Source organism: Leishmania major, chromosome 35, assembly GCF_000002725.2.
Source record: "Leishmania major strain Friedlin complete genome, chromosome 35".
Lineage (NCBI taxonomy): Eukaryota > Euglenozoa > Kinetoplastea > Trypanosomatida > Trypanosomatidae > Leishmania > Leishmania major.
This window is the reverse complement of record NC_007284.2, coordinates 1453438-1471612: the sequence shown is the minus strand read 5'-3', so window position 1 is coordinate 1471612 and position 18175 is coordinate 1453438. Positions and strand designations below refer to the sequence as shown.

Below are 18175 nucleotides of genomic sequence, written 5' to 3'. Positions count from 1 at the left end.
GGCATGTGTAGTTAATGAGGGACGTAGGGCACGCTGCCGCCTCTGTGTGTGTGGGTCGTAGAGTGCGCGCGCGGCGGATGGGGCCGGCTGTGCTGGGGCATGGCGTACGGAATGCATCTGCGACTGCCTCTGGCCTCAACGACTGGCATCTGTGATGGTCTGGGATTCGAACGTCCTCATATAACTGGTCGCGCACGCTCTCGTTTTGTTCAAGGTGCCGTGCCGCTGCTGCTGCTGCTGCTCCTCACTTCGATACCTTTCATCACTTCCACCGCCTCATGTGCCCTTCTCTTATGGTCTTAGTGGACGCGCACATTCAAACACACACACACACACACACACACACATAGAGCACGCGATGAAGAAGGCGTTCGAGGTGATCTTCTAACGCCTACCACCACCAGTTCAGAAAGCCCAGAGGTTGCCGAGCAGCGTTTCGTTTCAAGACGGCAAATCATCTCGAGTATCTGTCATGTGTCTTCGACTCCTTGCACCTCCGACATCTCTCGCCTTCTCTTCCTCCTCTCCCCTGTAATTCCAACCCTTCCTCGTTCCCCGTACGCTCCGACCAGCGCAAAGTCCGGCACGCTTTTGTTTTGTAGTGCTGAGCGCGTTTTCTCTCTCCCCCCTTTTGTTGTTTTGTTTTGTTTTTTGAAGCCGTCGAAGCTTATCGATCGCCGTGAGCAGCGTGTTGTCGAAACAGCGTATGTGTGTTGTGTGCTTTCGTTTGCGGTTCTCCGTTGGTTAGCGGGTGTCTCCCTTTGCTGTTCGTGACCGAACTCCATCTTGTGGGTGCGCTTGAGTGGAACATTGTCTAGCCTTTCGTTCTTGCCATTTTTTTTTCTTTTCCCCTTTCCCCTGGGCGACTTGTTTGCATCCTCAGCTCTGTGCCATCAAGTGTCGTGGTATTCGTGTCTGTCTGTCGGTGTGTGTATGTGCGTGTGTCTATCCGGCACAGTTTTTTTTTTTTCACATTTCATTTTACTATCTTGTTTTGCTGTTCAAGATTTGTCTATCGAACACTCTCACCATATTGTCTGTGTGTGCGTGTCTTACTGTCTCCCTGTATCTCCATCGCCCGCCGTATTTTATCTGCACAAAGTCTCCTCTGCCATCCCTACCTTGGTTTCCTTCTTGATTCGCTCTCTCTCTCTTTCTTTGTGCTTTGTTTTCCGCCGTCTCTGCCAATATTTCTGGAATTTTTGCTTGTGTGTGCGCTCGTTCACGGGTGGCTTCATTATTACTATTCATTGGCTGTTGTTGTTTGAAGTTCTCGCAGGACTAAGCGGGAGACAATCGTTGTTGAAGAGTGGTGCTCCTTTAGATTCTTCCTGCCGCACTCTTTACTCTCCACCCCGTCTTTCTCCCTCTTCTGGTTTCTTTGTGGCGATTCAGGTAGCGTAACGCACACTCATACATCGACCCAATCATGTCTACACATTCGTACGTCGACTCCGAGAACGGTGTGGCGATCGACAACCTGTCCTTCGCCTCGCACATCTCGACCTCTGGCCGCTGTGTGCCGGCCGATGTCGAGTCCATCGCTCAGGCCATCGCGAGCACGAGTCGCCGCCCAGAAGACGGTACGCCGTCGACTACTGATGGCGAGGAGGCGGGGCTTGGCATGAGCGCAGACCTCTCAACCATGGATATTGTGAAGAAGTTCTTTTTTTTGGGCTACCCGCTCACCCTTTCGTCGCTGGCGCAATTCTCGCTGAACCTCGTCATTATCATGGTGATTGGACGGCTGCTGGGCCTCGAGGCCATGGGCGGCGTATCCCTTGCTCTGGGGCTGGTGAACGCCACTGGATTCGCGTTCGGTGCTGGGCTGTGCGGCGCACTGGAGACGGTACTGTCGCACAGCTTTGGCCACTTTCAGCAGGAGAAAAAGCGGCTGGCGCAGGCACAGACGGAGGCTGAGCGGACGGGCACCACGGTGGAGCCGCAGGTGCCTTGCACACTTCATATATACGGCATCTACGCTCAGCGCATGTCCATTATTCTCATGGTGGCTTGCGTGCCGCTAGGGTTCGTCTTGTGCTTTGCTGATGCGCTGCTCACTATTGCTGGCGAGAGCGCCGCCGTAGTGCACTACACAGGCAAGTGGTGTCGCTGGGCAGTATTCGGAATTCCTGCAGCCATGGCGTTTCAGCTTATCCAGCGGTACTATTCGTGCCAGCACCTGACGAAGCCGTTGCCCGTTGCGCTCTTTTCCGCTGCCGTTGCCAATCCCATTCTGCAGTTGATCTTTGTGAAGCTCTTCGGCTTTGCAGGCTCGCCGATTGCGTGGCTGATAATGATGACCGGCATCGTTGCAGGACTCGTCTTCTACCTACGGTACACCGGTCGTGACAAGCTGACATGGGGTGGGTGGGACATCCGCTGCGCGCAGAACGTTAACAGCCTCGTCAAAATTGCCCTGCCTTCTATGGGCATGATGCTCAGCGAGTGGGTTGCCCTTGAAGTGAATGCGCTTGCCAGTGGCTACGGAACGGCTGCGGAGCTCGGTGCGTACACGATCACTCTGCAGGTCTTTGGTATTATGTGGGCCATGGGTTCCGGTGTGATGATATTGACGTCTGTGTTCGTCGGCAACGCCATCGGCGAGGGCAAGCCGCTTCTTGCGCGGCGCATTGCTTTTATCGCACTGGCTGTTGTGCTGGGCATTGCCACTGTTGATGTCGTGCTGTGCCTTCTCCTGCAACCCTTTATTCCGTCGTTTTTTGTCCAGGCAGAGGAGGTGGACGCGGTAGCAGCCATTTACAGGGAGCTGATGTATGTAGTGATGCCGTACCACTTCGTCGACGTTTTCCAGAGCACTGTGATGGGTGCTCTGCGTGGGTGTGAGCTGCAAAAACTCGGCGCGGTTATCATCACCGTGGCGTTCTGCGCGGTGGGGGTCCCGCTGAGCTTCCTTCTGTTCTTCCACTTTAAGATCGGCATCAAGGCGCTGTGGATTGGGCCGTTCACTGGCGTCGCCGTGGTGGGGACGCCTGTGTACATCTACATCCTTCTACGGTATATCAAGTGGGAAAACCTGAAGCCTCACGCTGACAACACCGCGATACTGGAGGAGACAGAAACTGGTGCTGCTCGTACTCGCGCCATCAGCAACCCTGTTGATATACCGCTGGATAACGCAGCCGCTAGTGTGGAATCCCCACAAGTTGTAGCGGTGCGGCGGTTTGTCAATTCTCCCACGCCGATCACAACTGTGCAGGTCCCGACTGCCGCTTCCGTTGCTGAGAAGCCTCAGCAGTAGAGCCGGCACCCGTGTGTGCCGTCGTGAGAGAGAGGCGAGCTGGCGGCGGCGGGGGGGGTGTTTGTTTTGTGCGAGCCCGGCTCTTGTGATACCCTGTGTCGTCGTTCCCGCGCCACCGCCCCGCCGCCCTTCCCTTCACCGTTGACGGTGGTGTGGGCGTGTTTCTCTGTGGTTGTGTCTTTTTGTGTCGCTGCGGTACTGAATGCTCAAGGAATACGTATGAAAGTATGGGTGGTGGCAGCAGCAAGACGCCAAATCTCCGTTGTTGCGTGCTTTCTCTCGTCTCGCCACCGTACAAGCTGAGCTTGTGGCGTGTGAATGCGTGTTTGATCGGTGTGCGGTCGCAACGGCGCCCCTCTGGCATGCCTACTGTCCTTTAGCACCCCCTTGTTCGCCACCCATCTCATCCCCCCTCTCTCACACTCCTCTTGTGGCGAACACCGTCTTCCTGCAACTTCTCCCTCCACCCACCACCACTCCCGCAGAACCGTCGACTGAACCGACCCACTCCCTCGCTCTCACACACACAAACACATCTTCTGCGCCTGGCTTCACGTGTGCGCACGAACGTCTACCCGTACTGTTCCTTTTTTGACCCCCCCCCCCCACACACACTCACACATACACATACACACAACTCGTCATTTCACCTCCTGACACACCCTCCCTTCCCCTTACCCTTGCCCTAGCCTGCAATGCGCGCCTTCTCTCGCTTCGAGATGGCTGTGATGCCGTCGGCTGCGTGCGCTGCGCAGCTGGCTGCTGTGCGCACATTGTACAGCGACAAGGTGCAGGACCACTACAAGAACCCGCGCAACGTGGGCAAGCTGGACAAGAACGACCCGAACGTGGGTACTGGGCTGCGCGGCGCACCGGAGTGTGGCGATATGACGCAAATGCAAGTGAAGGTAAACCCAGATACACTTGTGATCGAGGACGTCAAGTTCAAGGCGTTCGGCTGCGGGAGCGCAATAGCTGCGTCGTCGTACGCTTCGCAGGCGATCCGCGGCAAGACTGTCGCGGATGCGCTGAAGCTGACGAACAAGGATATTGCGCATGAGCTGTCTCTGCCGCCGGTAAAGCTGCACTGTTCCATGTTGGCGGAGGAGACGATCCACGCTGCGGTCGAGAACTACCTGTCGAAGAACCCAACGCTGAAGAGCAAGGTGTCGAAGCGGAAGGAGGAGGAGGCGAAACAGGAGTAAGCGAAACTGCGTGGCTGCTGCTTAGACTGCCGCGTTCGTGCGTTCGCCCGCTCACTGCACAGCGGCTTCGAGAACAGCTACTGTTGCTTGTGTCTTTGCGTGCAAAGGCCAACTCACCTTATAAGATGGAGCTAGGGAGCAGATGGTAGCCAACGGGTGTCGGTAGGGCGGGCTTCGCCTGCGCCTGTCATGCACTCCTTCCCTCTCCCCTCCACCCCTCCCTCGCTTGCGCTTTCCCCCCTCTTCGTGTAATTCTGTGCTGCTGCTGCTGCTGCTGTGGCATGCCTGCCAATGTGTGGTAGCCGCGGACCCCACCCTGGATGGCCAGCGCCACTGACACACACACACACACACAACTTTTTTGCCCCTCTCCCTCTCTTCGTCACCTGCATCTTGCGCGGCTGTCCAGGGGCTGCTCCTCTCGGCTGTGTAGCGTGTGCCGTGCCGTCGCGTGTGGACGCGGGAAGCCAAATGAAGCACGTGTCCACCGTCTCTCCTTTATCCCCCTCTTGTGCACTGCAGCACTGAAAACACACAGACACACACGCACGGTGCAAGGTGGTCGTAGGCAGATGTGAGAGCCCCTCCCTCTTCCTCCCCTCCTGCTCCGGGCACCGTTGCCGCGCGCTTCTCTCTCTCTCTTGGCCCTCTCTGCTGTCGCTGTCGATCTCACTTTTTATTTTTTTTGCGAGTTTTGCTTTCAGCGCAGCTGTTGTTCTGTGCACTCCTCTTTCCTGTGGCTTCGATTGTCTGTCTTTCCTTGTTATGTGTGATAGCTGCTATCGAGTTTTGCTTTGTGCGCACGGTGTCGCGCCATGCGGCCCGCGTCATGTTACTTGTTTGTGAAGCTCTCAGTTGCGGATGCGTAGAGGGGGGCCGACCCAACGGACAGGGAGGCAGTGAGGCCAGTCGGCCGCGCTGAAGAGCATCGCGAGCTTGACGGATAAAGACTTTCGCGTGCTGACGCTCTTCAGCTGTACCTCTCATTCTTAAGCTCTGCAGGTTCTAACACGGGACGAGAGCGACTATGTGTGTGAAGCCCCCCCCCCTTCAGCTTCACTGTGCTGTTGCGTTGACGTGAGTCGTGTTCTTCAGAAAAGATGTTCTTGTCGGTGTTAGGGTGTGGGGGAAGAGGAGAGGACGCTGGTGTGTATGTGTGTGTCTTACAGCGCGTGCGGAAACAACTTGTGCGTTCTGTGACATGGTGCGGTGCTTAACTCGGTGCTTTTTTCTCTCTGTGCCTTTGCCGGTTTCGTCAATGAGAAGACTTCTCCCTCTCTCTCCTTCCCCTCCTCATGTCTTGTGGCGTCGTTGCTTCCTCTCGGCGGATGAGCTCTCGTTCGCACAACCGGCTCATCGTGTAATGAGCCTCGAGTCGCGGTAGGCGGTGCTTCCTCTCTTCTTTCCAGTTGTTCTACATGTGTTGCTCGTGCTTTCAAACTCACGTCACTGCCTTCTCTCGCGCTCCGTCGCCTTGTGATCTCAGTCATGGCGCTGCCCTGGTGACTCCTTTTCTGTGGCTCTCTCCTTGATATTCCGCTTTTTCTGATTTCCACCCACGTTCGCGGGTGCGCAGGCATGGTAGTCCACCTCTCTGCCTTTGCGCGTGCACAATTGCGGCAGCTCGAAGGATAAAAGACATAACAGGGTCGGAGGAATACGCCGTGAGTTGAAGCTGGAGATGCGGAACAGCCCCTTAATCCGTTGTGGCAACAAGGGAGAGAGAGAGAGAGCAAGAAAGAGCCCCAGCGCTTGCGTGAGCGGTTCGATGGCCGCGCCCCGTTGTGCTTGTGTTTGGCCCTGTGTTCTTTTCGTTTTTGTTGTCTTTAGTCGTATTTGTTGTAATCTGTTCCCCACAAGCGATGTGCCCAATAATATCCCTGCGCACATTTTACACATGAAAGAGAGCGTTTTGTGCTCTCTTTTCAGGTGTTCATCAGAGGGCATTGCTTGATCGCGGTGCTCGTGCCCCGTGCGTCGATGTAAGCAACGCACGGGTTTTGTCCTCGATCTTTCGGGCCCTGTTGGCGGGCTATACCTTCCCGTGTGTTATCAGGGTCCGAGTCCCCTTCCCCCACTCTGTATGGGTGCCGAACCCCCCCCCCTCCCCACTGCCCTATCCCTGTCCATGCCGAGGCACTGATGGTGGCGACAGGGCCCAGCGGCCACGACGTGGCGAGGTGCGAGCGGCTTACCGCTACTGCTGTCGGCGGCCGTGTCCTGGATGGCGAGGCGTCTGTGCGACCTGCGAGGCGGGTGGTGGGCAGAGTTCGAGGCCGCGGCCGTGCGCATGTGACTGAGTCGGCGCACTGCTGTGACGCGCGTGTCTTGCGCTGCTTCGAGCAACGAGGCGGGCGTGTTGAAGCAAAAGCGAGAGCTCTCTCCTCTTGGGTACTTGCTCCGCCTTAGTTGCTTACTGATTCGGGCCCCTCTACTGCATCTGTCTCTCTTCTGTCTTTACTTGCGTTCGCGGGTAGGTGTGCGTGTTGGTGACACGGCTCCCGTATTTTGGCCTTAGTGTACACACGCTCTTGAACGCGCCAAGGTCACTGGTGCGTCTGTCTTTCTCTCATACGGGCCGCTCTGCTTTCTCCTTTGGCAGGGGCACGGCAAAGGAGGTGGCAGCTACCTTCTGGTTTGCTGTTCTCAGGCAAAACTCTGCGAATCATGGCCGTCGTCCTGCACACCACCGTAGGGGACCTTCCGGTGCTGCTCCATTATCAGACATGCCCGCTGGCCTCCTTTAACTTCCTCGCGCTCTGCGCCTCGGGTTACTACGACGGATGCACCTTCTATCGGCACTTCCCTGGCATTCTGCTGCAGACTGGTGATCCGACGAACACCGGAAAAGGCGGCGAATCCATCTTTGCCAAGCTACCCCCTGTCGCCTATACCGCTGACGGCGACGACAATGGTGATGCGGTGTCATCGGAGGCCGCGTCTGTAGCTGCCGCTGGCATCCTTCCGGGACGGTACTTTCGCGACGAGGGCTTTGGTGTTACCACGCACGCACAGCGCGGCACCCTCTCCATGGCCCACAAGGGCACCAAGGCGGACACGAACGCCTCTCAGTTTTTCGTGACTACCAGTCCCCAATCATCGTTCGATGGCTTTTACACTGCTTTCGGCGTGGTGGACCTGAACGGTGTCTACTCGGCCTCTGAAGCCGCCGTGGTGGCAGAGGTGGCAAGTTCCACAGAAGGGGAGGTGGCCGGAAGCTCTTTAGCCACGGCTGAGCCTGACGCGGTGGGCGACGCGGCGCCCAAGTGCGGAGACGCCGTGCTGACGGCATTGGAGGTCGCTTCCGCAAAGGTCGACGAAAAGAACATTGTTCAGCTCGCGTCCCGCGCTCGCATCACTAACGCCACCGTTCTCTACAATCCCTTCGCGGAGGGAAAGATGAAGCTGTAGTCGCAGCAGCACGTAGTTCGCCCCCTTCAGCTGCCTCGAGGGCTCGCGTGGTGACCGACTTCGGCGTCCATGCTGGCTGCTGCTTTTTCAAGTTCTCAAGAAAACGAATATATAAGTACTTTGACTGTACAACGCACGCCTCCGCACGCAATCTGAGTTCGGCTATCTCTGAGGGCCGGCCGCTTCGGCTGCGCGAGCGAATCAGCGCTGCTTGCCAGATTGCTGTGGAGCGCTCAGCCATCTGGCGGGTTACCCTTTCGTCCCATCTTTACGAGCAACTTTATCCGCATCTTGGCGTTTATGATCATGGGCGGCCATGAGTTTGATGAGGCCGGTTTCCCTCCTTCCCTCTTTTGCCATCGCGCTTCCTGCGCAACCGCACCTCTCTCCATCGCACCGCCATCCCGCTTCATCGCACCTCTCGCTTTCTTCGTTGTTGTTCTTCGCTGCGTGGCCGCACGTCCCACAAGGATGGGCCCTCGTGGGGACAGGAAAGGCGCGCCCAGCACTAGGGAACGGAGAGGGGGGCAGTGAGGACAGAGACAAGGAGGAGTTCGCTCTGCAGCTGTGCTGCTGTGAGGGCGGCAAAGGAAAACAAACGCGCACGCAAGCAGCATCGGCGACGTACACGTACACGCACTCGCAAGTAGGCGCGTCTGGTTACGTACCCCTTCCCCATGTCTATCGCTACAAACTCAGAAGCACCGACGCAGCCGTCACGCGCCGCGAGTTTTTCATGCACGCATGACGCTCTACACGAGCGCAAGCGGGCAAGGCCGCCGCCTTATCCGCCGTTTGTCTCCGAGTACCGCCCATACAGCAGCGGCCAGCTGCAGGCGCACCGTGTAAACCAACACACCGACTTGCACAAGCGCCAATGGGATATGTACTACCGTAATAATACTGTGAACGGGTTCAAGGATCGGCACTACATACTGCGGGAGTTTCATGAGCTGCGGGCGGCGATCGACGCTGCCGCGGCGACGGAGAGGACATCCGCAACAGACGAGGCGGCGCCAAGTAAGTCCGCCGCCTCGGCCTCGCCTGCGCGTTCGTTTTCGTGGATGGAGGCTGGCTGTGGGGTGGGCAATGCCATGCTTCCTGTTTTTGCCCAGTACGGTCACCTTCCTCAGTGGCGAGCGCTTTTCGGGTTCGATATCTCGTCCGTCGCCATCGGGCTTTTAGAGGAGAAGCGAGCAGTGCTGCCACCGGCGCTAGCAGCCAAGGTGCACGTGTGTGTGTTGAATCCGGTCGAGTCGGAGGTGGCAGACTGCCCCTTCTTCACGCCGACGGGAGGGGGCGCGACGGCGTCATCGTCCTCCACGGACGTTGCAGGAGCAGGTGGTGCAGATGGTGACAGCACTGCGGTGGTGGGCAGGCTACCAGTCTGCGAGTTGCCGGAATTTGTGTCCCTCGTTTTTGTTCTCTGCTCCATTCCAGTCTCCTCACACGCTGTCGTCCTGCGCCGCATTGCCCGGTGCATGGCGTCCCCTGGAGGCGTGCTGTACTTCCGCGACTATGCCGTTAGTGATCACGCGGAGCGCCGGTTTCAGGCGTCGTCGTACCGGCGGCGCGGCGACGGTAGCGAAGGCGACGGCACCGGCAACACCAACACGTACGAGCGCACCAACGGGACACTCAGTCACTTCTTTGCCTTGGAGGAGGTTCGCACCCTCTTCGAGGGTGCCGGTTTTGAGGTGGTTGCGCTCGACATCATCGCTAACGAGGTGATCAACCGTAAGACGAATGTGTCGTTTGCGCGCCGATTTGTGCAAGGCCGCTTCCGACTGCGTACTGGAAGCGTCATGGGGGAGCGGAGAGGAACGAAAAGCGGAAGCTAAGCCGCGGAGAGGCAGCTGCGCTGCGCTGCGACGGCGAACACGGGCTGATGTGATGATGCAACAAAGAGGAGGAGGGGGGTGACAAGACTGGGACACTCGGTCGTTTTTCTCTCTTATTCGGTGCCTGTGCAAGTTTTCTTGCTTTCTCTCCTTTCTATCTAAGCTTGCGTTCATGCAAGCGGGGGTGGGGCGAACAATGCCGGTCGTTTGTCGCGTTTCTTTCCGGCAATCTGCGCGATCGAGCTGGCGTTTGCCACTGCTTCTTATGCGATCGGATAGGCCACGCTCATAAACAAAAAGGAACAAGGGAAAGGGGAGCGGTGCACGTGGGTGTCAACGTGTACCACATGCACACGCACAGACGTGATCGCAGCCGCCACATAATATTTGGGGGTGATTGAGCACAGCCGTGGTATCGGTGGTTACCACACTTCACACACTCTCCGACGGAACAAGCCACACTGCGCAGTGTTGCGGAGAGTCTTCCTCCGCGTTGCTGATCGCCACACACACGCACACGTGGCCAAGTTCATTCTCTCTTCGGTTCCCCTCTTTCTTTAAGGTGGAGAAGCACCTCTTTCGGTCGCTCTTGGTGCACTCTGTCTGCTCAGCGGTGGGCAGTTTGCCGAAAAGGGATTCTATCTCTGGTGTACTTGCATCTTCAGACCTCTCTGCGCGCGTGCCGACGTGCGTGGGTGACGTCGTATTCATTTCCTTCGTTAGACCCCTGTCCATCTCCACGAGACGAGGTGTGTGTGTGTGTGTGTGTGTGTGGCTAACATGGGTGTTCACGGCCTATGGCGACTTCTGGATTCTTTCGGTGTGGTTGTGCAGCCAGATGAGTTGAAGGGCAAGCGTGTGGCCATTGACGCCAGCATCTGGATTGCACAGTTTCGCGCCCGCGTCGCTCCGGGCGAGGACACGGAACACAAGGTGCTCGAAGGCTTCCTGGCACGCATACTGAAACTCCTCTTCTACGGCATTCGTCCCGTCTTTGTGTTTGATGGCCCGGCATCGTCGTCGAAGGGTGCGGAGCATCACCGTCGCACAATGCAGCGGGCTAGGACTGCGCAGGCTCTCGTGAAGCGCAGGGCGCGCCAGATACTAGTGGCTCAGGTCGCTGCTGGCGAGTTGGAAGTAGAGGATCTGAAGGCGGCCATGTCGAGCGGTGCATGCGCGGAGAACAATGCTGTGAAGGCGGAGAAAGACTCAGACGCGGCCGCGGCTTCGATGGCTGCCAGCGCTGCGGAAGGAACCTGTCTCTCCGAGACGGTACCCCGAGGTGGTGGCACAGACCGTGCGCTGGGTGCGACGAGCAGCGCACGCGGCAGCGCCATTCATGGTGGAAAGCGGCCCAGAGAGGCCTCAGAGGAGGTGCTGCCGCTGCCAAGACCGCACTGCCGCCGGCACTGCCTCAGACAACGCCGCCTCGCTCCTGACGCCGTTTCCGCGACGATTACGCAGAGTTTCCTGAGGGATGTGGAGGGTCTTTTGGAGGAGCGCACGCGGCATGAGGCCTGTGTCCTGCAGAACGCCCTGCAGGGCACCAGCACCTCACTCTTTATGGGACCGCGCCGTGCCGTCGACGAAAATTCTGATGCCGTGGCCGGTGTGATTACCTCAGGGCACCTACAGCCGCTGCACCCACACTGCACTGCCGCCGTGGTATTAGTGTCCGGAGATTCGCAAGAAAGAGACGAGACAGGCTGTGTCGTCATCAGTGACAGCGAGAGCGACGCCGAGGCGGTCTCGAGTACCAGCTGCATCGTCACCTCAACGGACGGTGAAGAGGGTAGCGATGTGGAAGAGGTTGTCCTGGTGGAAAATGCAGGCGGCCCTGGTCGCGCGGACGCTCCGGAAGGAGCTCTTTGGTTGCCGTCGTCTGCCTGTTCGCCGTCGGCGGCGACAGCGGTGCTGCATAGCGGAGACATGACGCGGTTCCTGAATGCGCTGTCCCAATCAACGTGTACACCGCCGCCTGAGCTGATGCCCCCCACTACAGCTTCGGAGAGGACACCATCGGTAATCCCATCATCATCATCATCATCCTCTGCTGCCCTATCTGTGAGCGCAGATGAGGGCATTGCTACTGATCCCGGTAGTAGCAGTACGCGCAGCAGCAAGAGCCCCGCTTTTCCCAGCGACGGCAGCTCTGAGGAGGCGGACGGCTTTACCGACGGCGGCGATGGCGATGACAGGGACGATTCCGAGTTTGCGTGGGAGCCGTTCACACAGCGACGGCATCTCGCCCAGCTTCTGCGTCCGCAGGAGCAGGAGAGCGAGTCCCACCCACACTCATCGTCCTCGGCAGCTGCTCAGATGGTAACTGCGTCCTTTGCTGGGCCCCCGCGCACCGATGCCACTACGGTGGGAAAAGAAGATGAATACGAAGACGACTACGCGCCGGTGAGGGCTGTGGAGATGTTTTCACGGCGTCGCACAGCGCCGGTGCCGCTGCCTATGGTTGGTTCAATCAGCAGGAACGGTGAGAGTGAGAAGGGCAACTGCACTATTTCAGTGTCGGCACCCCATCATCCAAACGCTGTGAAGGGCGCCATCTCGGAAGTGGCAGGCGCACCTCACCGCAAGAGCGCTGAAGTGCACAGCTCGTCCACCGACCGCGCAAGCTCGCTGGGTGGCGTACCCCCTCATGGGGGAGGCGCCGCGCGGACCCACCGTGTCGTCATCCCCTTTGAACTACTCAACGTGGTTGAGCTGCTGGACTGCTGCGGGGTGCCGTATGTGTTGAGCCCGGCAGAGGCAGATGCCCAGTGTGCGTTCCTGGCTCGGTGCGGCCTCGTGGATGCCGTTTTCACGGAGGATAGCGACGTGCTGGTGCATGGCGCGACGAGAGTGCTGCGCGGCTTTTTTGCGCAGTCGAAGAATGTCGTCGCTTACGAGCAGACACATCTGTCAGCGTGTGGCATCACGAAGACCGTGCTTGTGGCACTCGCCTCTCTTCTGGGGTGCGACTACACGGAGGGGGTCTGTGGCATTGGTCTCGTCGGTGCGCTGGAGGCCCTAGTCGTGGCCTGGACGACCGCGGAAAGTGCGGAGGCTGGCGCCGCCTCCTCCTCGGCGGTCTTACACCTGTTGCGGCGCTGGGCCCTGCTTGTTCAGCGGCCTCCGCGTTCGTGGCAAGAGGTAGATGACCACATGACCATCCTGCAGTTTGCGCTTCTCCAAGTCCACGTGGCGCAGTGGCGCACGCTGGAGCAACGCGCGTGCTTTCCAGAAGCGCATGCCGTAGAGGCCTTCTTCGATGCCAAAGTCGATTTGGACACGACCCCGTTCCAGTGGCTCCCACCAGACTGGCAGCGGATTCGCGTATTCGCCGGGGCGCTTGGAGCACTGAGCTCGCCTTGGCTCGTGCAGAGATACGAGCTCGCGCGCAAGGAGTGCCTGCGGCGCGAAGAGACGGCGGCGAAGGAGCGTGCATCACTGACTGCTGGCCAGCGGCAGCTGACAGAGTATGGCGTGCAGGAGCGAGTGCGCGCCAGGTGGGCATTTCAGAGGCAACCTCCCAAGCACGCCGCGGCCCTCGCCAAGCTGCGCGCTGTGCAGCAGATGCAGTGAAGCGCAATGCAAACGACGGCGAGTCACAGTCAAGAAAGCTCTGTGCTCTGGCGGACTCCTTCGTGCATTGTGCGCACCCAGCTGCTGTTTTTTTGTCCTTTGCCTCGTCCCCCGTTCTGGGCGCCGCAGTGGGTTATGTCTGGGGAAAGTGGAGGGCACTCGTTGGACATGGGCTAGTGCGCGATCCGCCGTGTGCACAGCTGCCCAACTTCCTTCACGCCCGGACGCTTTTTCTTTTTTCTTCTCTTCGGTGGCACCTCCACCGCTGGCCCGCGTGTGACTGCTTACTCGCATTCTATTGCTCTCCTTTTCCTTTGGCAGCGTGTAGCGGCGCAGCGCATCTGTGTGACCCCTCCCCCCTTTCCTCCACGCCCAATGTGCGATGCTACGCGCATGAGCTTGTGTATTGATGCGTGCACTCAGACGTGCGCTCTCTCTCTATGCGAGTTGGCTAAAAGGTGCTGCGGCTGTGCACACGGCGCCGTTGCCTCCCTCCCTCCCTGCACCCGGCTGTCTTGTATCCGTCTCTCCACGCTCGCAGCTGCGACTGTCATGCAAGGATAACAAATCGCGCCGAAAGGAAGGCAGAGAAAAGGTGCTTGGCTGGGCGAAGAAGCGGAAAAAGGTGTGTCCCGGATGCGTCGGCAAAGCGACGCAGATAGGTTGTGCGCCGGCGAAATCGTCTCTGGCGCTGTAGTCGGTGAGAACACACACGGCTATCCCGTTGACGCTGCCACCCCGCTGGAAGCTGCATTGCGTAATGCGCTTTCTACCTGTGCGCTTGGTTCCTCAACTCCACCTTATCGACTCCTTGCCACTCTTCGTGTCCCTGTCACCTCCGCCTTCTTTCCCCCGCCCTCACTCCTTTTACTCACCCGATCTTCGCAAACAAAATGGCGATGATACTTTGTGTGCTGTCGAGATCATCTCGAATGCGTTCGCCGACCTTCACCCTGTGTATCTCTTGCCGCCTTATTGCTCTTTGGTGCTTTTCCAGCACTCTCCGCCCTCTTTCGTCTCTCCCTGGCGCGAGAGTGCGCAGGTGACGGGTACTGCCCTGCTTCTCCTCTCCTCCAAGACACGCACAAAGAGAGAGATCCGCACACGCACATGCACACGGAGGAATTGCGAGCGTTCCCTCCTGGTCTTCTTTTGCCTATCGTTTCGTTTTTTTTTCATTGCGCGCTTGCGTGTGCGTGTGTGTCGACGTTCTTCTTAGCTTCTCTTCTTGTGTCTGCTCGCCCGAGAGCATCTTAATATCGTCTGCTTGTATTTTCGTTGCTGCTCCCTCCCCTCCCCCGTACCTCTCTATTTTCTCTTTGATCTTCTTTTCTCGCTGATTTGGTTGCGTTCCGTGTCCTAGACCCTCCGTGAGTTTCGGATAGCTTCATATGCGTCCCCGCTCATCTCTGCGCACGGGTGTGCATCGCTCTCATTTCCACTGTTGCCTCCTTCGTTACCGAGGCAGAGAGAAAGTCACTTACAGCTTGGAAAGGATAGTGAAAGAAGGTGAAACGGCGACAGAAACGGACAAACATCCGCAGTCCTTCGTCTTGTACGAGTGGTGACACGCGCACACGGCCAGGTGCTGTTGAGTCGGTGTTGCCACCTCCCCCTTGTCTCTCAGAAAACAAAGTGCGCTACGCTGAACCGGGAATCTTCTCCCATTTTGCATGTACGGCCCCGCGGGCGAACCGCAGCGCAGCAACATTGGATCGCAGAAAGTGCAGCGAGAAAAGGCGCCTACGCTCTCCACACCTTTGCCGCCCCATAGTAGGCACAGTGGTAAAAGATGCAGGCGCCCGAGCCACCAATCACGTTCCACCGCAGTCACCCGTCCTCGACCGCGTCGGGCGAGCATGCCCCGCCGCTGCGGGGCGGAAGCCGCATTGATGAAAACACCCCGGTGGCCACATTAGCACTGGAGGTGCTCAAGTTGAGCATCCCACTCGGCCTGGCGGCAGTGGCTCAAAACTCCATTAGCGTAGTGTTAGTAGCCATGGTGGGCAAAATGGTCGGGGACAGGGAGCTCGGCGCGACGGTGCTAGCAAACAGTCTTCTAAACGCGACCGCCTACTCTTTGTCGGCAGGCCTCTGCGGTGCGCTGGAGACGGTTCTGTCCCAATCGTACGGCCGGGATCAGACGAGTAAGCTGTACGGGGTTCATGTGCAGCGCATGGCGCTCATACTGCTAATCGTTGCCGCTTTTGTCGGGCCTGTGCTGGCGTTTTCGGATTCACTGCTGATCTCCATCCGGCAAAATGCCGAGGTGGCGCACTTTACAGGCGAGTTTTGCCGCATCTCCCTCTTCGGCGTCTACTCGCTCATGCTGCTAGAGGTGATGCGGCGCTACTTCGCCTGCCAGCACCTGAACACACAGCTCTCCGTGAATCTCATCATCGGCGCCGGGTTCTTTCCATTTGTGCTGTGGGCATGCATCAAGATGTTGGGCTTCCCCGGCGCGGCGGTGGCGTGGTCGCTGCTCATGAGTTGCATGCCCGCCTCCCTTTTCACCTACCTTCTTGTGACCGGCAAGTACAAGAAAACGTGGGGTGGGTGGGAGCCAATGGCGCTGATAAACTGGGGTCCGCTGCTGAAGCTTGCTTTTCCGTCCATGGCGATGATGTTGAGCGAGTGGATGTCGCAGGAGGTCAATCTCATCGTAGCCGGCTACGCCCCGATCAATGAACTCGACGCCTTTAGCATACTCCACCAGTTCTCCACTATCTTGTGGAGCATGGCCTCTGGTGTCTTCATCGAGGCGGCGGTGCTCGTGGGCAACGCGCTTGGCGAAAGGAAACCGCGATTTGCGCGGCGGTGTGCACTGGTGTGCCTCGGGCTCACAACCCTGTTCGCACTGGTGAACCTTTCTGTGACGCTGCTGCTGCGGAACTGGATTCCAACCCTCTTCACCAACAACGTGGCGGTGCACGCGCTGTTCCGCAAGATGCTCAGGATTTATGTGGTTTACCACCTCTTGGACAGCTTTCAGAGTTGCATGATGGGCGTGCTGCGCGGGTGTGGGCTGCAGTTACTGGGGGCCATGTGCATTGCGCTGGTCTACTCCGTCGTCGGCGTGCCACTGGGCATCATCGTATTTTTTACAACCTCGATGGGCGTCGAGGCTTTGTGGCTGGGGCCGTGCCTTGGCCTCAGCGTCGTAGGCTGTCCACTATACGGCTATCTCTTGATGTACTACATCGACTGGGAGAGCCTGCAGCTCCACGCGGACGATGGACCAAGCTTCAATCCTTCGATGAACGAGCGTTCCATGGGAGTCTTCATCGGCACCCCCTCACCGTCGGCGCCGAGGTCCGACCTTGACATGGTCAGAAGCGAGGACGAGGAGGTCCGCTCCGAAGGCGGGACAGTGCGCCTCTGCCGCGGTAGTCATCACGGCACACCGGGGCTCCGTTCGCTGTCGGAGACAGGTCATCACACTCCCCACTCCGCCGGTCTCCTCGGCTTCGCGCACGACAACGCTTCCTTCACCTCATTCAACGCATGCACTCCCCAGCGCAGGGCCCTCTCCATGCCTTCATTCAACGTAGCAGTTCCGAACCGGTCTGACGCCCGGCAGCTGCCGCTGCTGGCCGAAAGTCTACCCGAGGAGTACGACGCCACACCTGCGCATGAGTCACACTGCAACGTTTCTCCGTGCGACGGCGGGTCAGCGCCCTTGCATTATCGTGCGGGGCGGCGCAGCTTATCGCCGCCGAAGAGCACCACTGGTAGTCGCAGCCCTTCCGCGCAGCCGAACTCTGCTAGCAGGAACGAGGCCCCGTTGCACCGTCCGAGTACACTACGCCGCTCTGCTCCTCAAGCGCCCCCTGCTAGATCCGCTGGGACGCGAGATTCGCAACACAACCCTACCATGGTACTGCCCCAACAGGAGCCGAGCTGGTAATTCCCTCAAGTAAAGCCAGTGTGAAGCAAATGCGACACACACTCCTCGACCTCCTCTTTCATTGCCTTCTTGAGAAATCTTTCTTCTCTCTGATGACGCCAGCCACCGCACCGTCGTATCAGCGTTCGGTACTCACCCTGCGAGGAGACCAAGAGCCTGCAGCCAACCCCTCGGGCACGGCTACGGACTCTCGGTTTCGGCGAGGAGGTGTGTGCTCGCGCTGTGCCGAAGGCACTTGCAGCCATGAGGAAGCTTGTGCCAGCCCGCTACGCATCTTGCCGGCAATTCAGCAGACGGGCCCATCCTCCTCCAGCTTCTCTGCTTTTGCTGCGTCGTGGTGATGTTGAGCGTAATCCTGGGCCGAGTCTGCGCTGTATGCACAGCGGAGCTGCGATGGGCTGAGCGACGCCAGACGGTGTTGGCTGGCCCGCCTCCTCGTCGAATCTACGATGCAAGTCTGCACTCCGGAAGAGACGCATTCGACCACCACAGGTCTGTAGGGCATGCGGCAGCCCGAGCTTTCAGCGGTCTCGTGTGGAAAGAGAAGCACGGCTGCGGCGTCTCCGCGCACATACAGGAGGGCATACGTAGAGGTGTTGGTCCTCCCCCTTGTTCTACAGGACGAGGTTGCAACCGTGACGGTCTGGCTTTGCTGCGACGACCCTACCCGGCGGATGCACTTCGCGCCGGGCTGCCCACCTGAGAGTGACGCTGGTGGCACGGGAAGTTCTCGATCCGACACCAACTCTCGCCGCTGGGGTGTGCGACAGGAGACGGCGGCCTAACTGGGCCGGAACCCCCCCCCCGTCCTCACCCCCGCGCGCTACGCCCAAGGGCAAACACCTGGCGCCCGTGAGCGGCGATGGCGTCCCGAAACGGCACAGCGCCGGGTGGCCACCGCGTGGCCAAGCCCGCTGCCCCCTGGTTGCCAAATCGATCCGCAAGGGCTGCGCCCGCCGCAGCGACGAGGGCG

General features: G+C 58.8%; 6 protein-coding genes across 6 annotated transcripts; all 6 read left to right on the top strand.

Annotated features, from left to right (window-relative positions):
- Positions 1-1429: 1429 nt before the first annotated feature.
- LMJF_35_3630 (conserved hypothetical protein) lies at positions 1430-3262 on the top strand (the record flags this gene model as incomplete). Its single annotated transcript, XM_003722709.1, has 1 exon — positions 1430-3262. The coding sequence occupies one exon, from the start codon at positions 1430-1432 to the stop codon at positions 3260-3262; it is 1833 nt and encodes a 610-aa protein (XP_003722757.1).
- Positions 3263-3981: 719 nt separating this feature from the next.
- LMJF_35_3620 (putative iron-sulfur cluster assembly protein) lies at positions 3982-4467 on the top strand (the record flags this gene model as incomplete). Its single annotated transcript, XM_003722708.1, has 1 exon — positions 3982-4467. The coding sequence occupies one exon, from the start codon at positions 3982-3984 to the stop codon at positions 4465-4467; it is 486 nt and encodes a 161-aa protein (XP_003722756.1).
- A 2667-nt stretch (positions 4468-7134) lies between these two features.
- Positions 7135-7878, top strand: CYP7 (putative cyclophilin 7; the record flags this gene model as incomplete). Its single annotated transcript, XM_003722707.1, has 1 exon — positions 7135-7878. One exon carries the CDS (start codon positions 7135-7137, stop codon positions 7876-7878), a length of 744 nt encoding a protein of 247 aa, XP_003722755.1.
- A 677-nt stretch (positions 7879-8555) lies between these two features.
- LMJF_35_3600 (conserved hypothetical protein) lies at positions 8556-9719 on the top strand (the record flags this gene model as incomplete). The annotated part of the gene is made up of 1 exon (XM_003722706.1): positions 8556-9719. The coding sequence occupies one exon, from the start codon at positions 8556-8558 to the stop codon at positions 9717-9719; it is 1164 nt and encodes a 387-aa protein (XP_003722754.1).
- Positions 9720-10499: 780 nt separating this feature from the next.
- LMJF_35_3590 (putative DNA repair protein RAD2) lies at positions 10500-13295 on the top strand (the record flags this gene model as incomplete). The annotated part of the gene is made up of 1 exon (XM_003722705.1): positions 10500-13295. The coding sequence occupies one exon, from the start codon at positions 10500-10502 to the stop codon at positions 13293-13295; it is 2796 nt and encodes a 931-aa protein (XP_003722753.1).
- A 1792-nt stretch (positions 13296-15087) lies between these two features.
- On the top strand, positions 15088-17202 carry LMJF_35_3580 (conserved hypothetical protein; the record flags this gene model as incomplete). Its single annotated transcript, XM_003722704.1, has 1 exon — positions 15088-17202. One exon carries the CDS (start codon positions 15088-15090, stop codon positions 17200-17202), a length of 2115 nt encoding a protein of 704 aa, XP_003722752.1.
- Between the last annotated feature and the right edge of the window lie 973 nt (positions 17203-18175).